General features: G+C 39.2%; 1 protein-coding gene across 2 annotated transcripts in view; it reads right to left on the reverse strand.

The window, feature by feature from the left end:
• The window catches only part of inpp4b (inositol polyphosphate-4-phosphatase type II B), a 99112-nt gene that overhangs the window by 2936 nt on the left and 76956 nt on the right, over nucleotides 1-19220 (reverse strand). For both annotated transcript variants that reach the window (XM_080028675.1, XM_080028676.1), the window contains exons 11-18: nucleotides 17763-17910; nucleotides 12483-12655; nucleotides 11079-11202; nucleotides 10507-10633; nucleotides 9520-9660; nucleotides 8931-9028; nucleotides 7806-7918; nucleotides 7258-7412 (exon numbers count right to left, since the gene is read on the reverse strand). In XM_080028675.1, coding sequence (XP_079884801.1) covers nucleotides 7258-7412; nucleotides 7806-7918; nucleotides 8931-9028; nucleotides 9520-9660; nucleotides 10507-10633; nucleotides 11079-11202; nucleotides 12483-12655; nucleotides 17763-17910 — 1079 coding nt within the window. The remainder of the gene's footprint in view (nucleotides 1-7257; nucleotides 7413-7805; nucleotides 7919-8930; nucleotides 9029-9519; nucleotides 9661-10506; nucleotides 10634-11078; nucleotides 11203-12482; nucleotides 12656-17762; nucleotides 17911-19220) is intronic.

The raw sequence follows: 19220 nt of genomic DNA on the forward strand, positions 1-19220 counted from the left end.
TATCTATTTTTTAAAATATTTAACAAACTGTCTGACCCAGGAGTCTCTCTTTAGTGTGACTTAGTTTTTAATTCTGTCTCTATGACCTCTAAGGTATCCAAAGTTATCCATTCAAATTCAAAATTAAGTCAGCAATGCAGTTTAGCATCAGCCATCCAACATCCAGCACACACATTCCAATTTCCCTCTCACAAGTGCCTTCTTTAGTTAATATTCTACAAACTCTGTATTTCATTTTCATTTTTCATTTGACTTTTATTTATCCTCGTATGTATGATTATGTGGTTTTATGGCAAAGTCTTTCCTGAAGCCTATCTACCCAGAGGCCTCTTATAACAAAGAACATCTTCTTAATGATAATGGATTGGATTTATATAGTGCTTTTCAAGGCACTCAAAGACGCTTTACAGGGTTCCAGGTTCCATCCATTCACACACAGTCATGCTGGTGGTGGTAAACTACCATAGTACATGCACATTCACACGAGGCACGGTGGGTGAATTGTCTTGCCCAAGGACACAACAACCATGACACTGGTGGCAGAGCGGGGATCGAACCGCCAACCCTTGGCCAACCCGCAGACCTCCTAATTGGCCATACATAAATGATGTTTTGACATCCTACATTGGAATAGTTCCTGTTTTTGTCTTTTTTATAATTTAGATTAGATTAGATTAGATTAGATTTAATTTTATTCCAGACACAGAGAGAAAACGGTCCATAATACAATACAAAAACAGTAAAAAGACAAACAACAATAAAAAAGACTCCAGCTGTCAGTTCCACACTACACAAAGAGTGTTCAGATATTAGCATATAGGCTAAAGCGCCAATGGTTCCATAATGTGGAAGTGAACCTAACCGCACTCATTGTAGGGTTCACTAGAGTTGTGATTATGCCGTTACATGACTCCGATAGTCTACACATACATCTGTACATAAGATTCCTGAGCACAGCAGGACAGGTGGGCACATTAACACTGACAAACATTTGGCTTGCACTGCTCCAACGTGGCATATGAAGCAGCAGCCTCATGCCATCATTATATGCTACATTGAGTTTCTGCATACTGCTTTTCTTATAGCGTCGCCACAAGTGGGCAGTATACATTGGGGTGCAAAAAGCTTTAAAAAGAGTGGTCTTCACAGACAATGAACACATACTAAACTTGCGCTTCAACATATTAGCTTGTGCATACATCATACAGTACTGTCTGCGGATGTCCCTGTCGTCAGACAGGTCAGCAGTTATAAAGTGCCCTAAGTATTTGACCTCCTCACACACTTTAAGGACAGCACCGGACAGAAGAAAATCAGGAACCAACAGTTTATTGTCCTCCCTGCTTCTAGCGATCATGATATTGCTCTTTTTGGAGTTGTACTTAATATCAAAGTCTGCACCATATTGGGAGCAGACCCTTAGCAGCTGTTGGAGGCCAGCACTGTATGGACAAAGAATCACCAGATCATCTGCGTACATCAGGTGGTTGATAATGGTGTCCCCGATCATACAGCCTGTTCCACAGTTATTTAGCAGCTTTGAAAGATCATCCAAATAAATATTGAAAAGAAAGGGAGATAAAATGCTTCCCTGCCTAACTCCGTTACTTACATTGAATGGGGCAGACATAGAGTTACCCCATTTCACATACATAGACTGATGAGCATACCAAAAAGCCAAGATTCTAACTAAATATTTGGGAACCCCTCGGTTGTGCAGTTTGAGGAATAGCTTCTCATGATTCACACGATCAAAGGCTTTTGAAGCATAATTTAGAGTATTGTGTGAGAGAAATAGCATCAGATTATTTCACATTTTATTAGACATACAAAATAAGAACACTTTTGACGTTGTGATCGCACAACCTTCAATGTCAATCCAAAACTCTTTCACATATATTCAAGTTTCGGCACATTGCCATTGTATTAATGTTTCTGCTAACAATTCATATATCAAAGATGACATTCATTTGTATGTGGGGAATTAGCCAGATAGTGAGATTACATTACGGATAAGACACATGGCAGTCAAAGGATGAGTTTTGCCTTTCATCATTGTAAATGCTGTTTTATGACGATTCAATTTGGTATTTAAAGTTTTCATCAAAATGCAATCCAACACTTCCACCACATGCTATGGTCTACAAACACTTCAGACCTTATTAACATTAGAAGCTTTACTGGTGTGGTTTGTTGTAGGTCCTTAGTGTTTTTATTGGGTTACAAGACAGTGTTAAAGCATTTAAAAAGAGCACAGTGTAAAGAAGTGAGAAGTGAAACTATCTAGATTCTGGGATATTGTTTAAGTTTAATGGGTTGTGATGGTTTTGGAACTGGACTATTAAGTAAAAGGTCGTCTTTGTGCGTCCAATTGTTCTTAAAGGGGTCTTTTAATAGTTGGTACAAGTGAAACATTGTTCCTGAAAAAAGAGATACATGTTATTTGTCAATGCTTGTGGAGCTATAAGCCAAAGTTTCACTCACCCCTAAAATATTTTGGGTGGGACAGTGGAAGTCTCAGTGGGGGAAATGTCATATGTTCGTAGTGAAGATTAAACTTCCTGCAGGTGAAAACATTGTTTTTCAATGTGTTTTGTGATTTAATTTTGATTTGAATTGCATGGTTTTGGCCATTTATACCAAGTCTGCATCAAGGTTGAATAATAGCCAAAACAAAGGTATTAGGAGCAAATATAGTTTTTTGAATTTGTATTCGAAGGGCATTTCTTTATGCCATGTTGTCAGGAGGGTGAATGTGTTTCTCCAGCTCTGAGGACATTTCAGTTTGTGTTCATTCTTGCACCCTCTTTGGACAAAAGCGGTAGTGTTTTTACTACTCCAGCTGTAGTTCCTCGGTGAGCGTACCCTTGACAAAGGCCTTAAGAAAAACTTTATAAAAATAGCATTCTTTGCACTGATGGTCTCGTTTGCTGTGACATGTAATTTTGGGAAAATTAGAGGTTTTAGAAATATTTAACATTTCCTCATAGCACCTTTAAGTTGGATCACTTTTAATTGCATTCCCTCAGAAAGCATAGTAAAATAAAGATAAGTCATTTTGTGAAGCAGAAAGCACCAAAGGTCTAAAGGTCTACATACTAATTCAAGTCCAAAGTAAATAAAATCAGCTCTCTGCAACAATAACGCAAAGTAACAAAAGTGGCTCATTCTCCGCCTCAGCTGACAATACATTAGCTGTCATAGTAACAATGTAATGTGATGAATTTGCATGTCAGCTGTATTGCAGAAAATGATGAACAGGCTTATGTTTAACTCCCACAAAGTACATCCATTTACAAATGGTTCAGTAATACAATATCACAAACCTAATCCACATGGAAACGTATGTACTGTATGTTTGTCACTGTTTTACCTTTCTGGCCAATTTAATCCACTAAAAAAGCTTGACTCATCACTTACAGGTACACGCTTTCCCCACATTGCTTGTTTCAGATCATTACTAAGCCTAATTTAAGTGTATATTTGAGATGGTTTCATATGTCTTACCATTTTTAGTAGGAATTAGTGGGTTTGGGGCTGGGTGACAGACAGGGTGGGGCAGTATTGATTGAAAGACCAACACAGTGTGTTAAAACATAAAGAGATAAAGAGATTAATACAGTGCTCGTCCATTATCTTCAAAATGAAGATGTCTTATAGTCAAAACAAACTGTACATACTGTATGCTGTTGTATGGGTGTGCAGATTGAGTGCACGTTACTTTAGCATTTGTAAAAAGAAAGTTTCCTTTGTCATATATGAAAGAAAACTTAATAAAGATTCTTGATAAACCAGGAAAGAGTAGACTTCTAATTGCGTGTTACACCTCTTTGTAATACAATCTGATTGAAAATCAATTTCCCCCCAATGCTTCCAGTATCGCTCAGGGATCAACAGGGTTCAGCATTGAGATCGATATCAACTTCCACATATTAAGTTTTAGGAAAGAAAGCTCTACTTGCTGTAGTTTGGTCTGGCTTTGCGAGACTAGGAAAGCCCATCAAATCACAGTCCCAACACTCATGAAAGAATAACTAGCAAGCCCAGAAAAAAAAGGAGTGAGTAGAGAGATGGCATTGACAGCAATTTATTGATATTTTGCAAGCAGAAAAACAAGACTTAAAATGAGCCACACGACCAGTAAGTGGGAGCTAACAAGCAGCAGGGCAATGGGGTAAAAGTGTCGCGACGCTGGTTTGTTGTCTGTCAGGTTGCCAGCCTCAGGGTCTTCCCACTGCCCAATGTCTCCCTGGGTCAGCCGACTGAAGGGGAGAGCCCCGCAGAGTGAAAGAGAACGGACAGAGACAGGGTTAAAAACACTGTGCTGTTAGTTCAGTCTCCAAGCTGTTATATGGTTCACAAAGGCCCACTTAAAGGTCCACTTAAAGCCACTTTTCCACCGAAAGTACCAGGAACTTTTTATCCCAGGAAATTCCTCACCAGGAACTAAAAGGTTCACGTAGCCCGTTGTTGTCTGTGTTCCCACCTTATCATGAAGTCGCCGCAAGGTTATGCCAATCAGGCCGATGATGTATGGAAAAGCAGTAAAAGTAACAGCTAAACTTAGCATTAGTTAGCCAATAACAACTAAGCATTGACAGTGAGTTAATGCTCAATAAGCATTCATTAATCCCTTACTAGCATTAACTAAACATAAACTAACATTTATTGTATGTACCCTTATTGTAAAGTGTTACACATTAAAATAGGGTTCAATCAATTACAGAGCAACTACATTTAGACACACAGAGTTAATTTCAAAGGTTCCTGGGACAAGTTTGTGTGGTGGAAAAGGGTCTTTATAGACACAAAGCCATCAGACTTTGCTTTGGGAAAAGCCACAGACAAGCAGGGAGCACAAATGTGAGAAACCGGCTCACGAGAAGCTGAGATGACAGTGGATGGATGGATGGAGAGAGGGAGGGAGGAGGCATGCCGGAAACTGCTTGATTTGATTTGTTTGCACTCAGTACATCTGATCCAACTGATATGCATTCACTCAAGTCTGGAGCGGAAAGAATCATGTTCAATGTAGAGTGGTTCAACAGGTTCCATTTTGAAACTTGACACTGGTTTTTAAGTGAGGATCTCCATTTGGAAAGCATTTCACCTCATTCACACTCTGTTTTTGGCAGACCTGACCCACTTTTACTAAACATTATTAACAAGTAACCAAACTGCTTCCTTTTTCACTGTTAGGTGAAATATCCCACTAATTGATGTGGGATTTTTGGTAGATCATAACATTGGTAAAAGACAAACAAGCACATGCCTGGAGGTTTGAATAGAGTCATAGAAAGAGCATACATGAAATACTTGTGGGCTACGACTGACTGAAAGGAAACATGTAGAATATTTTTTTTTACACGTACAGACTGGCAAGTGATGTAAATTAAAAACCTCATGCCATGTACAGTACAAATTGCCATTAAAACGCTGCTGTAGTTGGTTCGAATGAGGTCACTAATATCACGGTTGGGCGAGCTAACATGGCTGCATTATAACAAACAAAGAACTGGTCCAGCATGTTTCATCACTAACTTCAAAGCCTTTCATCAAAACAAACAACAACCTAATGTCAAATCAATTAACAGACAAATACTAGAGACAAATGCCCAGCTTCTTTTGACGACAACAACACCGTTACTGTAAATAGCTTTTGGACCTGCTAAACATGCTAAATGTAGCTTTCCACCTGTTAAAACTAAAGCTGATAGGAATCTGTCTGAGTTGCTCTGACTAACCAGCAAACAGTAAAGCAAATATATTATTTCCTGAAGATAGAAAGGCTTGGCATTGTTTACCAAGCAGGTGTGACGCCATATAATTACCACACTGCAGATACAGTGACGTTGGTTAAATGAATAATTAAAAAAAAAAAAAAACGTAACAGAGAAATAAAGACTATAGAGTTCATATCTCCTACTGTAAGAAGAAAATCTTGTTTTTTAAGATCTTTACTACATCAGTCATTTTAGAAGTATTACTTACTGATGCAGGCAAACTATTGAAACACTACACTAGTTCCGTGATTAAGATAGTAAAATGCTGTTGGTTTAACCCCCTACTGTGTGGTATAATAGGTTCAAGTATTTAAGGCATCAGGAAGTGGTGATAATAGTCTGCCACACATCAATTGAGAGGAACTTCCTCATTACTTTTTACATTTATGGTTACACTGGGGCTAGTTTCATGTTTACCAGCTGTAATTGCCTTCAATTAAAAGGGATAAATCAACTTTTTTGTGACACTCATTGATACAGAAACCATACAATCTTTAAGGAGCACAGTTGTTGGCCGGATGTTGGTTTTTTCGTGTCTTTGATCATTTAATGTCCTATCCTCTCATTTATCCGTGACCCCTTTCATCAGCCGGCCTGCCCAGGTCTTTACCACAGGCATTTCCCGATGTGCACTTCAACAGCCTTAAAATAGCCTTCTTAAATTCAAGATCAGATTGTTGTCAAATCAAATGTTTCTGTCTTGTTTAGTTTATTTTGTTGTTTTTAAAAAGCCTCCTGTGGACAGGTGTTGTAAACTAGCATTTATGCTAACACACTGTAAACAATGCATCTGGTTCGTCCAATGACATCGTCATGTCCATGTCCAAATAAAATCTACTAATTGAGACAGATGCAGCTGTTTACCCTGCTGTCAAACACGGTCTAGACATTGAATGCAGCACGGACGGGGACATGCACAGGCTGCCTTTGAACGTGTGAGGGACGGAGGACATGGTGGAATAAACACTTGATGATGTTTATGTTTACATGTGTAACAGTGATGAGCTGGGCGGATGAGGTGCAGACAAAATGTCTCTTTAACGCGTGTGATGGACGTCAGCTTTTGTTCACATGGGTTGTGGGTGCAGGTTATTACCTTAACCAGGCATTTGTAATAACGTGTTTATTAATTAAGGATTACAAAATGAAAATGCCAAATAATAACCGCGGCTACATAGTACTTAAAGCTATAGTGCGTAACTTATATCGCCCCCTTGAGGAATTCTGAGTAACACCAGTTTGTAAACGCTGCCATACTGAGAAATACAGAGAGAGATTTGTGAAACTGATAGGCTTAATCAACTTGGTTTCGACTTGTTTGGCGATGGCTTAATTGTAACGGACACTTCATTCAAAAGTAAAGCACTATAGCTTTAAACAGAGTATAAAACTTTGTCTATATTCTATTTGGATTGGTTGGAACAATAACTTGCACCCAATATAGTTTTATAGGTCTTTTATCTACGGGTCTCACCTGCGCATACAGTCCAGAGCACGGATGAAGAAGTCCTTGCTGAGCTGGTGTTCGTCACGTAGCAGCGCACACTGCTCTAACGTGACAGACATGGAGGTCCGGTCTTTGGCACTTTTACAGCTGGTGAACCTGATGCCATTTAACCTTCGGCAGATCTTCAGGTAGGAGAGAGAGAGAGGTAGAGAGAGGTAGAGAGAGATAGAGAGAGAGAGAGAGGGAGAGAAAATCATGTAATGTTTAAATGCATTATTTATGTACCTGATCAACCTCGGCTGGGGTCGATTGCAAAAGTAAGTATGCTAACACGCTAAGCTAAAATAACAAGTACAAAACATAAAAATGAATAGCAATAATGATAATATATTATAGTAAGATCATGCTCAGGTTATTTTTCTGTTTGGCTTACTGCTCCGATTCAAGCTCATAAAATATAAATCTGTCAAGAACTGCATACTAGAGCCCTCCTACGTGTTGCCATAGGTATGCAAGAGAGAAAGAATAAAAATCCTTCTTGGGCAATTACACTTAAAGTAATAAAGATGGCTCACCGTTCCAGCAATCCATAATATCTCCACATTCTTCCTCTTCTTTGTCACTACATTCTGGCCCAGGGTTTCAAGTAATTCCTTTATGTCTGTCTGTGTCTGGAAACACGGTAGACCTGTTAAGACAACACACACACACACACACACACACACACACACACACACACACACACACACACACACACACACACACACACACACACACACACACACACACACACACACACACACACACTGCCAGTGAGGGATTCTGGTTGTTGTTTTTGGATCAGGTAAACATAAAAGTAATAAAAAGGACTTTTGTGTTAGTAGACAGTGATAAATCATTTGCTTCTTACTTTTCACACGTTATTTGAAACGATTTAACCCGAAGAGTCACTTTCTAACCGATAACGTGTCAATATATTAATTGTCCTGATGTCCCATGAAGAAAGTGAATTCATGTTAAATCTCATTAACGGAATTTTATCATTTCCTACGCATAACTTTCAAGTAGTAGCTAAGCTGGAAAAAAATCCGTTGACATTTTACTAATCGATCAAAGAGATGTTATGTCATCACATCTCCCTAAAATATTTAAAAAATATATATCTAATTCTTATGAAAAATGAATGAATGAATGAATTTTTATTATTGTGTCATGTCCAAACAAGGACCCATCCCCTTCGGGATTATAAGACACCAACACTAAATCAAATTCACATGATAACATTCACTTCCTGTAAATAAATGGAGATCACAATTCGCAGTAGGACAACAAGGAAACAAGGAAACAGACGCAAACAAAAGAAAAGAAAAGCAAACATAAAGATCTCATTAATAAGTGTGTTTTGTTCTCTTGGCCCAGGCCTTCTCCAGATAGCCAGCAAGGGCAAATACCTTAAAGTCAAAGAGCCACTTACAATGAGTAACCCTGTGTAAAAATGTAAATCTCAAAAAGTACAAGGGGTGATATCAAAGGTTTGATACCATTGTATAATCATTTTCAATTTCAACAATATGTGCTTTTATTTAGTGTTTCTTTCGCTATCAATTAAGACATGATTAATATGTGAAATCTATTTTTTTCTGCCCAGATCAAGACTTTTATTTTGTTAAATAAATGACATTAGAACGTGTTATACTTACATTCTATTGGCACCTTTTCACTTAGTGATTTGTAATAGGCTTCTAATATCTCAAAGTTCTTCTGGTTTATTCTTTCTTGTAGAGAGATATCTCCAAACCTGCAAAGATGGCAGAGAGAATAAAGTTAAATCATGGCATAGCAACACTTCAGATACTCCACTTTTTTAGTCAGTTCAATTTACCATTCAGTGTAATGTTAATCAGAGCAGTCAATGTGATAATCAGCTGAATAACAATATGATGCAAATTTAAAAAAGTTTAATGTGTGGAATTCTTTCAATTAACATACTGTAAGTAAATACAACATAGTTATACTTTGCCTATGAGGGAAATGAGTATGTCATTAGATTAATGATTCTATCAAGTGCAGAAGGACTATATACATTTCATTTCTGGATAAAGATGCACTTTGCAAGGATGAGGAATCAAGAATGAGCTATGCACAACTCTGGTTCTTTACATGGTATTGATAAGTTCAAGACCACACTGGCCTTGGTTAACATATATATTAAGAGTGTTGGTCTTTCAGTGCATGCAACCGATTGGAAGTTCTTCAGAATGATCAAAGAGCGTTGGCACTTGGCAGTACCTCTCTGCTATGGTTTGCTGTTCATTGATTCCCACGTTAAACAGCACGGGGTATACTCGCAGAGGCTTGCCCTCCTTGATTTCCTCTGGCAAGGTCTGGAAAACCAGCCGCGGTAAGGGCACTTCCACGGTGAAGTGGTCTCTAAAGAAAGGAAAGGTAAAAAGAGTGAAAATAAATGAATGAACAGACATTCAATATGTTTTGCAATGCTCTGGAATCTGACAGGTTTGGGAAATATATCTTTGGATTCCAACAACAGGCCTGAGCAAGTTTCGTGAAGAGAAGCTGATGGTGTGAATGCATGAGAGAAAGAGAGTGAGAGTGAGAGTGAGTGAGACGGATTGCATTACATATTGAAAAGGAGAGGGGTATCATTGTTATGTCCGTCTCAAAACAACGTATCACACATCTCATCACACAATGCACAAATGAACCATTAACGTCTTCACCTTATAGCAGGATGTCCTACAAGTGAAGCATTGCTTTTTAATTGTAGAGGGCGGGTAGAGTATTCTTAATCCTTGAGATTTAAACACTTTTTGAAGTTATGTGGACCAAAGTACACCCATTAAAAAAGTCAGTTACAGTACTTTCTTACAACCAGATGATACAGCTCTACTGCTCTGCATATTACTACACAGCATTTTATTTTTCAGCTTTCACATGGGGCCTTCAAGACCAACTTTGCTGCAGTATTTATTCACAAACGAACCCCTTCCCCAAGTGCCTTGTACCCATGTTAGATATGGTCAGAGAGTAGATGATAAATACTATACAGGTAGCAGAACATGAGGAGATATTCACTGATTTTGACAAAGAGTGATATGACAACAAGTGTTCTCCCGAATCGCTTACTCCACCTTTAACTGCATTTGTTATCTCAGTGCTTACATAGTCTGTGCAGTGACAATAGCGTTGAATGTAATCTAATCTAATGTGACCTATCACTTACACAGAGACTCAATGTTAATAGAGATAAAGTCTCACCGTCGGCCACACACTAAAGGCTGCAGGTCGGTGAGGTCGTCTGTCTTGGCCTCTGTGATCTGGAACACAACTCTGTGCAGGTCTGAGATGCCAACCTCCATGTCCTCTAGCATCCCAATCTCCTCACCTTAAACGTTTTGATAAAAAAAAAGAAGATCGATAGTATTGATTTTATTCTTGTTTTATTCAGCATTGTTTCAATAGAATCATGGATCATTAAATGGGTTGATAATGGTTATTACTCTGAATGTAGGAAGTCCTTAAATCAATCTATAATCTTTTTATTATTCAAGTACCGGTAAACATCCATCCGACTGCACACCTATGACACACCTGGAACACGTTGTTTGAAAGATAATAGAACATTTATTAAATGCACAATGCCAAAAAAAACCTGCACCGACTCCTCACTGTGCTACATGCTGTGATATGTTACAGCCTCACAATCACTCATGATGTTAACCCATCAAAACTATTTTATTAGGTACATTTTAATATGTGGAAGTGTGCATTTAATGGTTGTTTTTTTTGGGGGTTGCCAGGTCTGATTTTAGCCATAGAGATGTACTCACTGTAGGTGCTGAGCAGGCTCTCAAACTGGGCCACCAGGCCGACCAAGTGCAGCTGCTTCAGGAAGCCCTTATCCTGCATTCCAGCATACAGCCTCATGACGAAACCACACGCTAAGGCTGCCAGCTGTGATAAAGAAATAAACACACACACACACACACACACACACACACACACACACACACACACACACACACACAGGGTCAGTAGGATATTCATGAGGAGCAGCCCCCCAAGCGATGACAGGAAAAGATCAGAACAAGTGCTTCCAACTTGCGTGCACACACACACACACACACACACACACACACACACTTGAACCATATCTCTTGTAAGTTGTCGTGGCACACACAGATAAACAACCACACACCCTATGCATGTCAAATGGGAAGCTGGGAATATGTCGGTCTAAAATAATTCAGCTAGCATTCAAAGGTGAGGAGGTCAAACCGCCGGGAAGCTGCAGCTGAAGCCACACAGCTGTATTATACCAAAACACATTAGGAATGTTATCACATTGTAATTCTCTAAAGATTCAGAATGATGTCACTGTTTTGGTAGAAAGCAAGAAAAAAAAGAAGCACATTTTATTAATCCCTCAATTTTTTCACTCTGTTATTATTTTACACACACACGCACAGTCCCAAAATACAAGCATGCAGATGTGGGGGCGAGCAGGCTGTCTTATAGAACGGTGCCCTGAACTGTATAAATCCTGCCTATTTTTTTTGGCTCATACACATGGAATTTGATGTATAGATACAAAAACTGACAGATCCAGAAACCTGTTGGAGTAAACCTCTACAGAAAAAAGAAAGTTTGTAGATTGAAAAAAAGATTTAAATTTCAAGTGGAATTTTGACCTACCAACAAAAGTTTCATTTCATGGGAACATTTTACAGTGTGTGGGAACAAGTTGGAATGCTGTTGAGACGAGCTAGGCACAAGTTTGGACTTTGTGCTAAGTGCAGCACTGAGGACTTTGGACCAATAATGAAGAGACAATTACATAAAGAAAATGCTCTCCGGTTCAAATGGCTACGATACACAATGTCAAAGGATTTCTTTGACCTTTATAAGACGGAAGCAGATACAGTTTGTCATTGGATTGTGAGGGGGGGGGGGTATACCGGGTATTTTCTCTTCTATTTGTTAACTAATTACATTTATTTTTAGCTTTTATTTTCTTGTTTTGTATAATTTTTATACGTCTGAAATATATTTATTCATTCATTCATTGGTTTAGTGAAGAGAGAGCAAAAACAATGGACATTTTTTTTTATGGATGTCTCACAGATCTTCTTTACAACACCAAGGGAGATACCGTTTGACCTCAGATTAATTTGAGACTATGGTGTATTACTCCAGACTTGTGAATAGTAGTCCAGTGTGTGTGTCCAACCTACTGCCTGGCTGAAGACCACGTCCCGTCTCTGCTGGAGCAGGAAGCCCTGTGGGATGCTGCACGCTGCCTCCTGCAGGAGCACAAAGGTCATGGCTCTCTTTGCTTTCTCCTCCACCTCCAGCACACACTCCTTTAGCCTGCTTACTGGGGGACACAGCTGCTCGCGCCAGTCGCCTGCACACAAAGATGGGATGGGGGTTATAGTGTAATGTGGTTGTAGATTAAAGTATGTAACCGCTTGTGTTCTTCTAAGCCAGAAACGATATACCTAGTTTATCTGGGCTAAGAAACTTGTACAGCCGTAAATGTTTACAAGAAAATGGGGAGCAGTAGCAAATAAAAAGCTAATAAAAAATATAAACAGCAATTTAAAACGTCATACAAAACCCAACCCAAACGTTTTTTCTTTCCCTATTTTTAGTTATTTTTTTGTATTTGAGCACTTATTTTCTTTCTTGGCCACAGATGAGGCTTTTTAACATTAAACTTCCTGTAGTGTCAATTTATTGATGCAATGAGCTGTATGGTACGGGACATGTGCTACTCAGGGAAAGGAATTAGGAAATGACCCTTACCAAGTGGAAGAGGACTATCTTATAATAACATTTAAAACTGACCTGAAGGGACTATTGTTGAATCAAGTGTGCTTTGCTGAAAGTATTGCTGTCTGAATGTGTTTAATAAAAAGTGAGAAAAAAACTAAACAAACAATTTTTTTTTTTACAGCTGAGTTAGGTAAAACATGGGTGGATATTTGACTTAAGAAACCCTTATACAAAAACATGACAAGGCAATTAAACCGATCATACACAATATGAATATGGTAATTAAGCATTTTCCACAGTAAATTTTAAGGTCAGGAAACGGCCAAGCAGAGTTCTGCCTGCAGTGGTTGTTGCGCCACTGCACATGAAATAGCTTCACTTTCACAAGATGGTGTAATACCTGTTGAAACAGGATATTGGAGTGGAATACAGCGCAAATGACTCTAAAGTGAAAGTCAATGGTTGTGCATCATTAGACAGCGACGGCGTGCCAGTTGTTACACTGTGAGAACGGTGGAGAAACGGTTACTTCATTACTTTTATAAGTTTATTTACTACATCTTTCTACTGATTTCACCTTTTTATGTCTCTTGCTAGCGATTTTAACTTCTCTCATCACTGTCTCACATTCAGTTTGTTGATGTGGAACAGCTGACTAACTGTGATGTAGTAGGATAGATGAATAGTTTGCGAGATATTAAAAGTTCCTTTATAGTTAGATTAAAGATCAGCATCACATCCTATTTGTATATTTTACAACCTAACACAGGTTTGGAATCAGATGTAAACACAATATGCTATATACAAAATGCCATACATACACCAACATCAAACTCACAGATGACACAGATTCAGTATGCATACTGACTCCTTTAAGTATACTTGATTTTGTCATACTACATTACATACTCAAATCCTGCATGGAAACCAAAACCACTGTGTTATTTCATGGCGCTTAAGAGCCTCTCCTTCATCCAAAACAATGAGACTGATTCTGACCATCTCCTAACTAGCCAACAGGGGGCACTGTTTGTTCAGTAATGTCCAACATGAGTAATTCTACCAAGCATTCAATTCAGCTTCAACATGAAAAGTTCTTGGGGGTGGAGAGTGGATCAGTATGGACACACACGCACAAATACACACATGCACACGCGCACACACACAACCACACAGGTAGGAACGTACAAACCAACAATGTACAGCCAATCAGCTTTGCCCTTGCCTTGTCAGTGAAATCACGTCTTATCTCATTCTGTAAATACCACGTCTGCACAGAGAATGCGGAAACACAACTCCAGCTGTCATCTCTTTTGACAGCACACCTGTCCAAACATCCCCCCCCCCCCACACACACACACACACACACACACACACACTACACCTTGTCATCAGAAGCAGCTTCAGCAGCTCTCAGCTATAGGAGATAAAGCCTTTCCTCATTATTCAAGTCCATGTTTGTATTTAGATAAGCAGATGAGATGACCAGTCGCTCTGAGGCCTGTTCAGCGTCTTAATAAAGGAGCTTGAGGGCGTTGAGCTTATCGGGTGGATGCGCCTGGCCTTGTTGCTACCTGCCAGCTCATTTGGACAGACACACACACACAGACACCAAATGATACACACTCACACACAAACACAAAATGATACTAATGACACACGCACTCACACACACACACACACACACAATGATACAAATGACACACTAACACGCAGAGGTAGGTACAACCAATTTTGTATCAGCTCACCTCACTTGGACAGACAGACGGACGGACAGACACACACACACACACACACAAGCAGAGGTAGGTACGAGCAATAATGTCGTCACACAGCTCACTTGGACAGGAACACACAGACACCAAATGATACAAATGCACCAACACTTGCACAGATGCCTGAATGTGCATTTGCCTGTGACAGAGAGACATTTGCATGCGCACACGCACACACGCACACACACACACACACACACACACACACACACACACACACACACACACACACACACACACACACACACACACACACACACACACACACACACACACACACACACACACACACACAGCCTTTCTCTCATGGTTGCCTGGTCAGACTAATGCCGCTACTCTCTGTGTGCCAGTTGGCCGTCTCAGCAGGCTGGGCACTTGTCTGGACACAAGCTTGAGGCAGGATTTCATTGGACGTAAGGGAAGGCTGGGCAGCACCAGTCAACAGTGAATGGCTCTGCATATCAAATATTGCTTTCATCCACTCACTCTGGCAACAGTTTTAAAGTTTCCTCTCTCAGCTAATGCTTAAACAAGGGGCCTCGAAGTTGGACCAGAGTTCTGTTATTGGACTGTTGAGTGTTATTTCCCTTCACAGCCCAAAAATGCGTTGGATTTTAATTATTAATATCCATTTTGGGCCAAAAAACTTGTCTTTAGCTAAAATTAGCTGCGGATGTCCTATGGGAGCATGAGTGTAAAATCCCAGTTAGTGAGTCATAGTAGGCTACAATACCAACACCATATGTTCCCAATGATAATGACGTAGAAGTTAAAAACAGTTCTGCATTATGATACAAATATACATGTGATTCATCACTGTATGATGAGAAACACCTTCTTAAATATGAAGATACTTTTAACAGAAATTCATTATAAACTACTGTACTTTCCGTACTATATGCACTGGACAATAAGCCGCAGGTGTTATAATGTTTAATTACCATGTAAGAGTTCGTGCACAGAGGGGATTGTCGGGAAAGAGATGGCTGCTTGAGGAAGCTCCCACATTTCAACAAACAAGTTGCATATTTGCATAACGTACGTAAGTGTTACCATTTTGTGCAATAGTAGCTATTAGGGATGGGCACGAGTGTTTTCGCTACTCGTGTGATCGCTTGCATTCCTCGAGGATCAATCGATTCTTCGTTAAACTTTTTTCTATTTTTAGGACGCAACGCATCTGTCTACAGAACAACGGTTGACCGCAATAAAGCGCTCAATGCTTATGTCAAACAGTCACAGTTGCCATATGATATTAAGGATTTATTTTCCACAAGTTTAAAACATATTTTCCTAACTGAAAGTAATTAAATAAGCGGGCCACAATTTAAACCGATCGAGTAGGTCTGCGGTGGAGAGAGAAAAAAGAGAGAGAAAAAAAGCATGGGCTGTAGTTGGCTAACATTCAAAATAGACATTTAAAATAAGAAGGGCAGCAAATACAATAAAATTATTGTCCTACAATTTAAACACATAGATAGGCTAAATAACTCACCAAAGCAGTAGAAGTAGTAGGCTAGTATATCCAACCGCGTAATGCTCACTCCTGTCCGTGACTAATTACCGCGACTAATTCCTCGTTAACGGAACGTTACACCGTCGGCATTTGAATCTCAATCCTATATTCCATAATAAAGGCTTCTTAAATGTCGTTTGCTCGAATGTGCCCGAAGTCAGCCTGGCTTCTTTACGTGTCTTTCCAAGTTTTCCAGCACCGCATTCAGCTCCGCGGTGCTGTGGAGACCACACACTGGCTGCGCTGCACGGAGGTGGCAGTTATTTGCGGTTTCTGTTTGACACAACGCTTAGTTTATTTAACTTGGATCAAAATATTTATTTTGTTAAACTTTATATCTGTTTTGTGCCGTTTTGTACACGTATATAACATTTTAAAATAGGGGCGGCCCGCCGGCCGGCCTAAAGGCTACAAACACACACACAAAAAAAAAAAAACGATTTTCCTCATCCACCAATCGAGATCATTTGAAACGAGGAGTACTCGAGTACTCGATTACTAACGCCCATCCCCAGTAGCTACAGAATATATACTGTGCTGTGTAATAACAGGGTCGAAAAACGGGGAAAAAGTCGCGGCTTGTAGGCCGAAAAGTACGGTATATTTATTTACTACCATGTAAAGTAAGTTATGTACTAATGAAGTATTTAACAGACATATGTAATGAAACAGTTGACTGTAAATCTGAGTCTTTTTTTTACACACAAATCTATAACAAGCATCTTCTTGTGCCTCCTGTTTTATGATTTATTATTCTGTGTATTTAAGATGTCAGTTCTAGAAAGGTGTTTGGATTACTCTATAAGTATAAAAGGGGGAAAAGTTATTGATCCCAAGAAGGGCAATTTATTTGAGGCTCACCCCATCCACAATCCCACCAACAACATCCAAAATGTGACATGTCCGAAACACAATAAATAGTCGAACAGAGGTCAGTGAAGAGTAGAATAGTTATTTTCCTAAAAAGTAAGTGTAAATGTCATTTGGTTGACTGTTGGTTCTGATTCTGAAGAAAAAATAACTATGACATAACTAAGGACACCTGAACCATGTAACCATGTTTATTGAAATTAAGATATTATCAAATCCATTTAAGAAGTTGACTCGCTGCGCAAATGAAATTAAAAGTACGTCATTGCCTAATCAAATATGGTAAAAGTGGTTTAGAAAATGAGGGATGGATGTCCTCTTGTAGTACAGAACAACCTTGATTTTGCTTGCGTACTCTCCAGACAGAGGACTAATGTTTTTTGTCCAGCGGCTATAGAGGATTGCAAATTTAAATCCTGACCAGACACTATCAGATAATTAGATTAATATTATTCAAGCTTTTCCCGAGTGATGTGCAAATGTCTAGAATTATCTCCGTTTACAGCATAAACACAGCCACGTTTAATGGAGACGATTAGTTTGATTGTGCTTCATAAAAAACCAAATGAATTTACCGGGGTTGTGTGAGGTGATGACGTCGGCTAGCTGCTGTTGCTCGGGGACCGGTCGCTCCTGCTGTCTGCTGCTGTCTTCCTCCTGCAGCTTGTCCACCATGGCGATCACACAGTTCAGACATTTGGCCACGTTCGCCCACACCCTGTCCTGAAAGAGCCCCAATACACAGTCACATCAGACTCAATGAGCAGATTTACATTACATTTTACATTTGCTTTGGCTGGTTTTGCTTTGTTATAGCCGGTTGTTTTTTCTTTATTATTCTGGGCTAATTGTCAGGCTTTCTATATGTCCAATCTAAATAGAGTACTTGGACAAATGTCACCCTGGTGTAACACACTTGGAAAAATAATATATATAAAAAAAAAAGATTTACAATCTCTCTCTCCCTGTTCGACATTGTAAAAATAAAAGGTGACGCAAAAAAAAAAAGAAACTACCGTAAACAGAAACCGTTGAAGCGGCCAAAATCATAAAAAAATTATTCCTTTATGTCCAAAAAAAGCTAAAAGGTGTTTAACTTTACAGTCTGAACTGGCTTTGTGTCTGAAAGGTCAAAAGGAAATTGCTCTCTGGTTATTCTGAGATTACTTTCAAAGCGTTTCCATTGTTTCCAGGTTTTACTCTCTACTTTTCCTGAGCTCAACGGATGAATACACGCTTTCACTTGCTTTTGTGTGTGTGGGTGTGTGTGTGTGTGTGTGTGTGTGTGTGTGTGTGTGTGTGTGCGTGCGGGTGTGTGTGTGTGTTTGTACAAATATCACAATCCAAGTGTGTGTGTGTGTGTGTGTGTGTGTGTGTGTGTGTGTGTGTGTATTCTCAGTGTCGGTATTTTTGTCTTTGTTCTTAGCCAAGATATTGTTTTAAACATATTCTATGGCGAGGAATATTTTGAGAGACAATTAAGCATTGATGTGTGCGTTCATAATAAACTCTTGCTGTCATTGTCGCATATTCCCAAAAAAAGTCCTCCACACTTTAATGAAAAAAAGACTCAAGGACACCACACAATAATCCAATAATCTTCTGCAGTCAGGTTTTCTTTATGAAACTGAGAAAACTCTCATTAAACAGAAAGTAATGTTTGGTATGCAATCTATTTTAGAAAGATATTGAAATGATGTGCCATACGAAAGTGGCTCCTCTGTAAATTCAGCAAAAGCTTTACCTTCCTATGTGTGCTCTATTGTGAGGACCAGCAGTAAAAATAACAGGTGTTCCCATTGTACATGTACATTGTACAGTCTCTATGCTATGCTAAGATAAGCTAATGTAATCCTGGCGGTCGCTTCATATTTTGTGTGTAATGACACAAGAGTGATGTCAAGCAAATGTCATACAATTGCAGAATTCAGACTTTTTCAATTAGTGTTTATCAATAACTTAAAGGTGGAGTCAGTGATTCTGTTGTCAAAATCACTTTTTGTCAAAATTAGTTAATATCTCGTCACAATCCG

This window comes from Ammodytes marinus (assembly GCF_949987685.1).
Source record: "Ammodytes marinus genome assembly, chromosome: 6".
NCBI classification, from domain to species: domain Eukaryota; kingdom Metazoa; phylum Chordata; class Actinopteri; order Uranoscopiformes; family Ammodytidae; genus Ammodytes; species Ammodytes marinus.